Source organism: Cuculus canorus, chromosome 27 (assembly GCF_017976375.1).
Source record: "Cuculus canorus isolate bCucCan1 chromosome 27, bCucCan1.pri, whole genome shotgun sequence".
Classification (NCBI taxonomy): Eukaryota; Metazoa; Chordata; class Aves; order Cuculiformes; family Cuculidae; genus Cuculus; species Cuculus canorus.
The window spans coordinates 5,178,056-5,189,993 of NC_071427.1; the positions used below are offsets into that span (position 1 = coordinate 5,178,056).

At 51.0% G+C, this 11,938-nt stretch overlaps 1 protein-coding gene across 1 annotated transcript; it reads left to right on the plus strand.

The window, feature by feature from the left end:
- Nucleotides 1-4: 4 nt before the first annotated feature.
- Nucleotides 5-6,088, plus strand: TMEM38A (transmembrane protein 38A). The gene is made up of 6 exons (XM_054050382.1): nt 5-198; nt 2,360-2,516; nt 3,067-3,251; nt 3,600-3,687; nt 3,784-3,901; nt 4,148-6,088. The coding sequence occupies exons 1-6, from the start codon at nt 75-77 to the stop codon at nt 4,367-4,369; spliced, it is 894 nt and encodes a 297-aa protein (XP_053906357.1). The 5' UTR covers nt 5-74; the 3' UTR covers nt 4,370-6,088.
- The last annotated feature ends 5,850 nt before the right edge of the window (nt 6,089-11,938 follow it).

An 11,938-nucleotide genomic window follows, 5' to 3' on the forward strand; every position in this document is an offset into this window, starting at 1 on the left:
GGAGAGGAGGAGGAGGAAGAAGGAGGAGGAGCAGGGGGAGGCCGGGCCGGCGGCCCGGGCGCAGCGGCGGCGCCATGGAGCTCGGGGGGGCCCTGCCGGTGGCCGAACTGGCGGCCGCCTTCGCCGCGCTGCCCGTGTTCCCGCTGTTCGACACCGCCTACTTCATCGTCTCCGTCCTCTACCTCAAGTACGAGCCAGGTGAGCGCGGGGGGAGCGGGACGGGAGCGGGGAGCGGGGAGAACGATCGGACCGAGGATAACGGGAGTGATCGCAATGGGGAGAACGATCGGACCGAGGAGAACGGGAGCGATCGCAGAGGGGAGAACGATCGCACCGAGGAGAACGGGAGCGATCGCAGCGGGGAGAGCGATCGCACCGAGGAGAACGGGAGCGATCGCAGAGGGAAGAACGATCGCACCGAAGATAACGGGAGTGATCGCAGCGGGGAGGGAGCAAGAGCAGGGGGAGGACGGGAATGATCCCATCGGGGAGGGTGAGAGCAATCACATCGAGGATAACGGGAAGATCGCATCAGGGAGGGTGAGAATGATCGTATCGGGGAAGGAGCGCTCGCAGCAGGGAGTTGCAGTGATGGTGTCGGGGTGCCGATCCAGCCTGGCCTTGGCCACGGGGTTCGGAACTCTGGCTACGTACGAGGCCGAAAGACCAGGCGCCCGTGACTCCAGTTTGGAAAAATAACCTTGCGCTTTAAGGTTGGGTTCCAGCACAGTGAAGTACTTAAGGCCGGTCACTGCTGTGCTGCTCTCTGGGACTCAGTGTTACGTTTCTGTCCAGCCACTTGGCTTTTCTGTTTCTGGGGCAATCCTTCCCCTGTTCGAAAGGCTGAATTGAAGCCTTGGTTCCTCCCAACTTCCCGCAGTGCCAGGCGCTGTCCTCGGGCACCCTACTGACCTTGCTGGGTTCAGTCCCTTGGGTTTATCCTGTGAAGATCCACAGATCGGCATCTCCACTTTCCCTTTCCGCACCCTCGCAGTCTGGCTGTGCCTTGCTTCTTTCTCTGTGTTGGTGACAGCGAACATACTCTCTGTGCTCTGTTTTGGACAGCTTCAGTGTAACTGCCCAATGACTGAGGAGACAGAACACCCTCCGCTTTGGTGTGATTTTTAAACTCTCACAATCTACCTCCCATTCTGTTTAAACTCCGGGTAAACAAAAGTGCTGGACTTTCAGGGCCTGATCCCACACAGCTGTCTTCCAGCATTAAGTCCCAAGCGGAACAGTTAACAGGCAGCCCTTGTGAAAACAGCTGTTGAAGCTATGTGAGCCCCGTAATCCCCTTGGAGTGGGTACGGCTGGGTGTGCTTTTCACTGGATTCCTACCGTGCTGCATCTCAGGGCTCCTGTGCTGGAGATCAGGGTTGGGACAGTAACGTCCTGCCTTCTCCTTGGAGGCAGTGTGGCCTCCTGGAGCCAAAGCAAAACAAATGTTACTAAAGTTAAGCCTTGAGCTAAACTTGTAGTTCCTATAGAACCAGCTTTACATAATGGCCAGTGCAGCTGTCTTGCTTCCACTGTGTTTTCTGCTGGCTCAAATGCCTTTAAGGATGGAAGAGTATGAGCAGAGCAGTTTTAGCATGTGCTGATTCACTCACTGCTGTTGAAGGTGGGCTATTGCTAGGAACACTGGTGTAACATTCCAGCATTCTCTCTTTTGACTGCCTGTCACTGGCTCACTGAACAGTCTGGTGTCTTGAAATGCTGCACCAAGGACTCTGGAGCAGTGTAAGGTGATGAAACAATTGTATGAACTGATGTTCTCAAGAGAGTTCTTTGAAGCAGTGCAGAGGTGGATGAGAACGGCTAGAGTCAAAGGGTGTTTCCAAACTCACGCAGGAGCATGGGGGAATCCCCAATCCTCCCTTTCAAATAAGAGTTAAGAATCATTGTTCTATTTTTACAGGTTATCTTATGAATGAAAGAGCTGAGCACAATGAATTGTAGAGGGCACCTAGGTTGAAGCAACAGTGAGCATGGTACTAGTATGTGTTTTAATTTTGGAGTGTAAAAAGGTATTGATTTCAGGGAGAAAATTGTTGCCTCTGATTGCAGTCAGGCGCAGCAAATAGAGGAGGTAGACTCTTAGCCAGTTCATAAACTTCTCGTGACTGGGTTTGTTCGAAAGCTTTCGGGGGGCCTGCAAGTTATGATCATGGATATCATTTCTTGACGCTACCTGGTACTCATTCCGGCCTCACAGAACACACTTTAGCTGTTTTACCAGCAATTTTCTTTGACTGACTCTGTTGGAGAACATGCACCACAAGCCCCTTTCTTAGAGGGTCTGGCAGTTTCTACTTATGAACTGAATCCATCTTCTCATGTCGAATTTTCCTGGCAGGAGCTGTGGAGATGTCTCGCAAGAGCCCCTTTGCCTCCTGGCTTTGTGCCATGCTCCACTGTTTCGGCAGTTACATCCTCGCTGACCTGTTACTCGGAGAGTCACCTATCCACTACTTCAGCAACAACTCCAGTGTCATCCTGGCCACGGCAGTCTGGTGAGTCTCATTTATTAAGCACAAGATGCCACTGGCTGGGTACAAACCCATCCTGTGCGAAGGGAGCTGTTCTGTTTGGGTGACTCATGTATTATTCTGCTTGGATTAACTGGGGCCGGAGATGGGGCAAGGTAGGCTCTGAATCTTTTGTACTCCTAGGTCTAGTTTCCAGTTTCTCTGAGCAGTTGCCCAGTGCCTGGGCTGTAGGGGTTGGGTCCGGTCCAGCCACCGGGTGTTTCTATTCATAGCTGCCGCAGCAGAGCCGAGGCCAAACCACAAGAGCAGCACGCGCTGCGCTGATACCACATATAGCAGAGGAGTGGCGCACACGGAAGGTTTGGGGGCATTTTATACATCCTCTTAGTGAAACGTGCACAAGTTAACCAGTTACTTCAGCTTTAATGTCCTCGGTGCCAGTCAGGTGTGTGTGCTTTTGCACCTGGTTCTGGACACAATTCAGGCTGACACCACAGTGCTCCCAATCAATGCTCTCCATATGCCCCAGATCAGGATGTACAAATGCGTCCTTGAACTTGTGTTTTTTTTCCAGGTATTTGATATTCTTCTGTCCCATGAACCTCTTCTACAAATGTGTCAGCTTTCTGCCCCTGAAGCTCATCTTCGTGGCAATGAAGGAGGTGGTCAGAGTTCGCAAGATCGCAGCCGGGGTCCACCATGCTCATCACCATTACCACCACGGGTGGTTCATTATGGTGGCTACGGGATGGGTCAAAGGTGAAACGTGGGATACTCCTAACACAGCAGCCCTCAGCCCCATGGGGAGGGACGGGAGAGCCTGAGCAAAGCTCAAGGTGACCACACGGCTTGGTGCTCCGTGTTTGCTGCAAGTGTTTGAGCCTCAGTGAATGGAACAGAGGGAAATGCCCTTTCCCTGCATCGGGAAACACTTTGGAGAAAGCCTAGGAAGCGTTTGCCCTGCTCTGCTGTTTAATTTCTTGTGCACTTAGGAAGAATGCCCCGAGGCTTTTCTTCCCCTGAGGAGATCCTTATCCCATGGGGCCTAGAGAGGATGGCAGAGCTCTCCCTGGGGTGGCAGCTCTAGCTGTCCCCTTTGTTTCACAGGTTCCGGGGTTGCCCTGCTGTCCAACTTTGAGCAACTGCTGCGTGGGGTCTGGAAACCAGAAACAAACGAAATTCTTCATATGTCCTTGTAAGTAGCTTCTAAGTTCTCTGTCGGACCAGGAACAGCATTTAAAGAGCCACTAAGGGCTGGATGCAAACCTAGAAACGCCTGTTTCTCTTCTAGCCCTACCAAGGCCAGTCTGTATGGCACAGTCCTCTTCACCCTGCAGCAGACCCATTGGCTCCCTGTCTCTGAAGCCAACCTCATCTTCTTTTTCACCATGTTCATGATCATTTGCAAGGTAAGTTTGTTGCAGGTTTAGCGCAAACAGACCCAGAGCAAGGGTAGGGACTGAAACTGGGGGTGTTCCCCTTCCTGAGGGCTGGGCTGCACTAGGGAATCTGCTCAGGAAGTTACAGGCTGAATTCCCCATCACACGGGCAGTACGGGAGCAGATCCTTGTGGTACAGCCTTGAGCCACATACAGGGGCTCCACATGAGTTAGTGTTTGTGATCTGTAACTTTACGTATTCCCTGTTGGTGACAGGTTTTCATGACGGCAACTCACTCCCACGCCTCACCTTTTGCGCCACTGGAAAGCTGCCTCTGCCCGGTGTTCTTTGGCTCCGTCTCTAGCGGACACGCGAGTCACCACCATGATCAGCACGGGGCCTCCCAGGAGGCTTCCCATCTGCCACCACCTCCTGCGAAGTCAAAAGAGGAGCTAAATGAAGGCACAAGGAAACGGAAAGCCAAAAAAGCTGAATAAAAAAGCAAGCACACAGTAAACAGGCCAAGGAAGTTCTTCCAGAACGGAGTCTCAAAGCCACCTGTGATTTGTTACCCTCCAGTCCTTCTCTGACCCCAGAGGAGGTGAAGTCAGGACAGTGCCAGGCGGGTCCCTCAATTTCATTTGTGCTCTGTGCTGCTGCTTGGTCTCAATCTCTGTTCTGATTGTGTTTTCAGGGAGTCGTAGATCCATGCTAGGATAAGTGGGTGCCATTCCCAAGGTGTCAGCAGTGACGATACAGCATTTTCAAGGGGTGCAAAACCTATGCCTGTATGTTTATGAATGGAGGCAACGATTTGTGCTCCCGCAGCCCCCATGTACCTTTGTTTCCACTGACCTCTTTGCTGTCTACCAAACCAACAAACTGTTTAGGCGCAATCGACACGGAAATTGGATTTCATACTCCAGGAAATTAAATGATCTCATATAAGCCTGATCCAATTTCTCCTCTCCCATATTGCCAATTAATGAGACATTTAATCTGCAGTGAGGGCATTGACGCTGGCGCCCTGGCCAAGCTCTACGTTCCCTCTGATGAACAGACAGAACGGTGCCACTTTGAACTATGTCTGTGTTTGCGAGAGTTCTGCAGCTGGGAATGTTCCCAGTGCTGAGTACTGGCACTGGTGTTATTCTAAACGTTGTTAATAATACTGTGTCCCACCTCAAACTTGAACATATTTAATTAAGGAAGCAGCATGGTTCTAGTGTGTGTAATCCTGTGGGATACAAGCAGGGTGTGTGAGTGTAAATACATATTTATTACTGTTTATTTATAATTGCCAGGGCACCCTGATTCATGGACCCGAAAGTGGCTTTTTAAAACGTGGCATCTTTGTACAGGGAACTGGATGCTCCTGCGCTCACAGCTACGTGGTGCCAGATGCTGTGATTCTGGAATGCTAACGGACAGCCCGAGCGCTCTCTTTGGATGTAAGAAGGAACATTTCCTATATTCTTAAATTCACATAGGCTGAAGTGGATTGCACACCAGCCAATTAAAATGACCTTCAAGGACTGGTAAAAGCCCACCGGCTGGAGATACCAATTGTCCTTAGCAGGTCCCTTTTGGCCAAACTACAGGGCTGCAAAAGCCACTGTGCCCAGTGAGTGGAGAATCTGAAATCCCTTGCATGGCTCGGGGAGGAGTCTGTCTGTCTGTCTGTGTGCTGCTCAGTGACTGCTGGCTTTTAGATGAGTTTTAAGCTGTTCCTGTAACTGGTTGTGTTCTTAAAAGTGTCATCACCTGAGGGCTGGGATCACTGCGGTGCAAACAGCACGTGAGGATGAAGCACTGGGCTTCCAGGGAAGCAGCATGTTCCCACCCCCAGCGGCGTTTTGTCACCCTGCAGCTGGGGACAGGAGGAGTCAAGTGAAGTGTGTGGTGGGGGGATTGTGTGTCTTAAAAATGGAGATCAGTGGTCAAATAAAGAAATGAATAATGTTGTGTACAACCAGATGAATGCCAGTACAAAAGGTTGAATCATTTGGGGGCTTTGGTTTTGATTGTGCCTTAATCTTGCGAGTTTCCCTCCCCTTCAGTAGGAAACAGGAATTCTGCCTGACAGCTCGTCCGTCGGGTTCTACGGATGCTGCTCCACTGAAACCCCACGTACCGCTGGCACGCAGCAGACTCGAAACATTTTATTCGAAGGGATTTTGTTTCATAAAAGATGTCAACAAATAAAAATGGTGAAGTGACTCCACTTGTCCCCTGGCACCTGAGGAAATCCCATGTTTCTTTCACTCACGACAGTCCCGGAAGCCACAAACTCCTAGATTGATTTAAAATCTCCCTGACCCAATGTCAAATGATTCGTTGGTCTGTCCTGCGGCTACACCCAAGCATGGAATGGTTTGGGGACCTCAGAGCCCATCCAGTTCCTTCCGCCCCCGTGTGCAGGGATCTTCCCCTGACTCGCAGCCCCAGCGACCCGGTACAGAGGTGTCTGTCATGGTGGCGTACAAGCAGCCTTCCGAGACTGCAGGAAGGGAAAGGACACCATCTTCCTTTGCTGTTGGTATTGGTTGACTCTGCCTTTCCTTTTGTTGCTATAGGAGGCAGGAAGTCGTTCCCCTTGGACAGGTAAATGCACACATGGAGCCACGCACACGATACTGTGTTTACACAGCTTCAGGATTTCTGTTTAAAACTCAAAAACCCAAAGTGCTTTGAGCAAGGGTGAGTGTTGATTCACACGGTGCTGTGAGCTGCTGCTCCGCTTTCCGAGTGCCACAACCTCACTCCTCAAAGTCTTTTGGACCGAGGCAAATCACAGGTGCCAAGCAGGATCCAGGATAAACATTCCAAGGGATGTTAAGGCTCTGTACACCTTCACTATCCCTCACCACGTTTTGCTCGGGACCTGGGTGGGACAAGAAGCAAGAGAGGCTGAGGAGAGCAGGGCTTCCAAGTGCTCTGAGAACTCTGCGATGTCTCCAGAGTCCCTGGCCATCTGGAATGTTCCCAGCTCCAGACTCTGCAGCGGCACTGTGGAGGAGAGGAGCATGCCATGGCTTAAACTTCCCTGGGACAGACGTCATTGCCTCCAAAGATGTTCTGATCTGCTAACTCCTGATACTGACTCCAGCGAGATGGAGCTAAATTTAGCCCTAGGTTTAATCCTCAAAGAGGCCCCAGTTGCCTGATGGAAAAAGCAAAGTGTTGCAGATGCAGCCCTCAGCACTTCTTGCTGAGCGACAGGTTTCCCTTTTCCGTTGCTCTGAGCGAGCCAAGCCAAATGTCTACAGTTTCTTCGCCGCTGCAGACCAGCTTCACAGCTTGGGGAGCTCTACAGCCCTTACTGCGGGTGCAGGGGAAAAAACACAGGGTAACTTCATGGAAATGTTACTAACTCCTCCCAGTAAATGAACTGGAGTAAAAAAAAAAGGTAGCCAAAGGAAAGAATTCCTACACTGATGAGCTGATGTGAGGAAGGGCAAAGCCAACCCAACAGAGCCCACGCTAGAGCAGCTAGGGTTCCTCTCTTCCCTATTATTAATGACAGCGTGCACATTCTTCCATGTTTTGTCCACAGAATAACTAAATTACACGATCCAGCAAAGCGGAGAGACCCAGAAGGTAAAGGTGGATGTTACCTCGGCCATCTCCAGAGCAACAGAGAAGCTGTTCCTTTCAATACATGCCAGGTGATTTGCTGCCAAATGCCTGCTTCTTCCTCCTGCAGCCCATTTCAGTGCTGGGTGGTGCTTTAAAGGTGCAAAGCACCAGGTCAGTGCTGACAGCATCAGTCCAACAGCACACACAGAGGCATTGAAATGGCAGCTTCATGCACTTGCACATCTTTATTTGGGCCCTCAGCTACAACTGCCTGCTCTACGGTTCGTGTGCTGTTCTCTAAAGGACCTGGCTGGCCACCACAACATTCAATTCCGATCCACCAGCACAAAAGCAACGAATATTTGTGAAGCACTTCTTGGACAATATCCAAATATTTCCCACTTCCTCTGCCTACTGGGACGTAGTTGCCACACTGAGCTCCTAAAGTGGAAACTGGCAGGGGGTGGCAATGACTCGGGTTTTCAGGAATTGCAAAGTTCGGATTCCCCTTCTTCTGAAAATCAGTCACTCCATCTCTATTTTCACACAAGAAAACATGAGCTCAGATAGGGTCTCAATGCCACAAAAAGTGCTTTGCAAGGGAAGAAACTGCTGCAGCGTCTCCTCCAGCAGGACGCACCACGATGAAGAGGCTCTTCGGACAGGGAGGCGTTCCCAGCAGAGGTCAGCGTTTCCAGGAACAGTCGCAGCTGCTGTTTCTGGAAGGAATGCAGGTGAAGTGCCGGCAGTGTGAGCTGAGAGGGCACACAAGGACACAGCGAGCATGAAGGTTTTACCTGCAACGCCTCTCCGAGTTGTGGCAGACCTGATGTATTTTTGGGAACGGTTTGGGGATGAAGTAAGTAACTAGATTTTCACCAAAAGACAGGTTATTAGCTAAACCCACTCTTTCACTGTAAAGTTTGGCATTCCTGTGGGCTGAAGCATAAAGCAAATGCAAGGATTTCCCCGTACCTACTGCACCCTTGGGGAGAGCTAATGAATTATTCCAGGGCTGTTGTGCTGAGGGCGAGTTCCATGTTGGGCAGACATAATTCCTAACACCAGGGAGCTCCTTCTTCATCTGATGCTGGCACGGACTTCATTAGAGATCACTTTTCACTTAGAACAGTCCCAAGGAAAGCTGCAGATACAGCCATTCCCTGTCCTAATTTTAGCTCTCCCTCTAGCACTACTCCATCACCCGAGTATGCAGCGCCACGAATGTTTACTTAATTTCAGTGAGAGAATATTGCAGTTCTGCAAAAATTATAATCTCAGATGATAAAACATATGGAAAGAGAAAAATGTCCTCTATTTCCCCATGTCTTTTAATTTTGCAGTTGTGAAAAGCATCCATGAATGTAAGCCCTGTGTATCCATGAACAGGGGAAGGGGCGTGTGTGCGGGCGCTGGGAGTGAGCACTCAAGCTCTGTGTGCGTGTATATGCGTCTTCTCAATTTATCTTAAAATTTCCTAGTTTGTTGATTTAATTAAATGAATATGTTGCTTAAAATGTGTCGCAAAGATGTTTGTACAAAGTGGTAAACTCTCTTGTAAAATGCACAGCAGGGGAAGCGGCCTCAAAATGGCACAGCCTCGACTCTGCATGAGAAGATCCTCGGTGGGTAGAGTTGCCTTTCTTGTGGCTGTTTATCACTGCCAACAGTGTGACTGAGGGGTCCGAAATAGGATGGGGGACTCTGCCATGGAAAAATGCAAGACAGATATTTCTCTGGATCAAGGCTGCTGTATTGTATTCTGTAACCATGCAATCCAACATTTCCAGACCCAGAGGTTTCCTATTAGCAAACAAAACCACAGTGTGAGAAGCCAGTATGGAACCCGGATCCACCAAAAGACTCATAAATGCCTCATTCTGGAGGGGCCTCTACAGGAAGCCAAGTTTTCTTCTTTGCCAGCCAGCAATTTGTCTGTTTGATCAGAGCAGTTTACCACGACCACAGCGCCTGCTGCCCCACGGCAAGGACCCGTCAGCAACCTGGACTCCCTCACAGCTGTAGCGCTAAGGAGAAGGGACAGTGCTGCTCCTGCCTCCTCCTTAGAATACCCGCTTCTCCCTGAGGGGAGAAACCCTGCCACACCGCTGCGTTTGCTCGTGTTTTACACTGTACCCTTTCCTATATCATTCGAGGGCCTGGCCAGATAAGGCCAGCTCAGTTCATTACACACTGTACATCACAAAAATACACTACGGCAGCTCTCACAGGCCGACCACAGTCATGTTCTAAAACACTTTTTTGTCTCTGCCCTCTTAGGAGTGAGTGTAACACACAGACAAGTGTTGGTCAGCCTTCTTTTCTTTGTGCCTTCTTGCCTGGAGACAATTAGGAAGCAGTGCCAGCAGTGTCTGAGCCGGCGCAGTGTCTGTTCCTACCCTGTTCTCATTTCACTGTGCAGATTTCAGCCGCCTGATGGGCCCCTACACAATGCTCACCGGATTCCTCAAAGGTAGGATTAGTCCTGGGAGCAGACACAGACCAAGAACAGAACTGATCAGAGAGCCAAGAAACATAATAAACAGAGCAGGAAGGAGAGAACATCTGTTTCTGCAGTTATACAATTTCGCCTGTGAGCTTACACCCAGGCAGGATGAAGGTCCGTTTCCCTTCGCACTCACTCCTGCACTGGTCCCATTCGCAACCGCTTCAACAAATGAGGATAAAGTGGGTCATTTTGTTGCCAGGACAACAAAAGCACACGCTGACCTAGATACATCCGAGGGAATCTAAGCTTGCTCTTGGCACCACCACGGGGGTCAGACAGGGCAGGGGGTTCCAGCTGGGGAAACGCAGCATGTGAACCATCTCTAAGCATCCCTTTCTGGCCGTGGTGTCAGCACCGCCTCTCCTCTTTGTGTCTCATGGCAGGATTCAGGTACTAAACAGGCTGGTAATATCCTTTGTGTTGTAGGAAGGGAAACAAGCCATGCAGGAACAGCTTGGGCAGGCACCAGAACGGAGGCCAGACTGCTGAATCCAGAGGCAGCGTGTAAGCATTGTGACTGGAAGCTGCAATTGCAAGATAGCAGCCAGAATATTCCAGCACATAATAGAGACAAATATTCTGGATTCACATATCAGCAGCAAGTTTAAGGGCAAGGCAAGAAAGACCTCTAAGTTTCTGTTATGTGAATCAGCTATCACACTCCAAGGAGAAACAAGCAGCATGGCTTATTTCTCCCCTCTCCTCCTTGCCCTTCCTCTGACCCAGTTTTACTGAGTTCAAATTCTCTGGTGACAAGAGACCATTTGAGGAAAGTGGCACATTTTAAGCCCAATCCTATCACCCAGTAACACCTTTACCTCCCACTTGGTGCCTTGCTGTCCGTACAGCACACAGACCCAGCTCCTGACCAAGCTGCACTAGCCACAGTTGGATTCATTGCAATAACGCAGGCTGCTCACACAACCTGTGAGGAGTTTTGCTGCCCTACGACCACCCCTCCTTGGCACAAGCCACTCCAGAACACCAAGGCAATGTGGGCAGTAAAATGCAGAAAGAAAGACAGGGAAAAGTCATGCAAGTATGACCAAAGAAATTCTTTTGGGAGCCTGATTCATACCAGCCAACTCTCTCAAATCAGTGGCACACTGTAAAATGCAAAGATGAATAGGATAAAGCGGCATAAACACCCAGGACTCAGCTTGTGGGTTTCTCTTTCTATCCTTTCGCCTTAGTGTCTCAGAATTCCAATAAACTGGGGAGGGGGTCATAGAACCGGGAAGGGGAAAAGAGGCCTGGGGGATCTGGAAAACTGACACACACGCACACTGTAGGCATTCAGGGTGTACTGATCATAGAATAACAGAATGGTTTGGGTTGGAATGGACCTCAAAGCCCATCCAGTGCCACCTCCTGCCATGGGCAGGGACACATCCCACTGGATCAGGGGCTCCAAGCCCCATCCAACCTGGCCTTGAACCCCTCAAGGGATGGGGCAGTCACCTCTGCTCTGGGCAACCTGGGCCAGGGCCTCCCCACCCGCAGAGCAAAACATTTCTGCCTAAGATCTCATCTCAATCTCCTCTCTTTCAGCTCAAAACCGTCCCTCTCGTCCCGTCTCTGCACTCCCTGATCCAGAGCCCCTCCCCAGCTTTCCTGGAGCCCCTTTCAGCGCTGAGCGATACCTCGGCACCGCGCTGCTGCCGCCACCACCGCAATAACCACATGGGGGAGAGACATAAGGAAAAGAACAACCCCAATCCCAACCCTAACCCGCATTTATCCCTCACCCTGCCAGCGGCCTGAGGGAGCGGAGGGGGTCACGGGGTCGGGGCTGGGGTCGGGCATTGGGGCCGGGCCCGTCCGCTCTCCGTCTGCTTGAGGCGCCACTCCCGCCATCGCAGTTGAAACACCGGAAGTCTCCCGCGCTCCGAGCGGCGCCCGACGGTGGCCGCGCGGGGTCAGACTTCGCCGCTCCGCGCGCGCGCGCGCCGGCCGACGGTAGCCGCGCAGGGCCATC

Excerpts from the sequence above, each read along its gene's own strand:
- TMEM38A (XM_054050382.1), top strand. The coding sequence starts at position 75 with ATGGAGCTCGGGGGGGCCCTGCCGGTGGCCGAACTGGCGGCCGCCTTC. Across the intron at positions 3,252-3,599 it reads GGCTACGGGATGGGTCAAAG|GTTCCGGGGTTGCCCTGCTG; the intron begins GTGAAACGTGGG and ends TTTGTTTCACAG. Across the intron at positions 3,902-4,147 it reads TGTTCATGATCATTTGCAAG|GTTTTCATGACGGCAACTCA; the intron begins GTAAGTTTGTTG and ends TGTTGGTGACAG.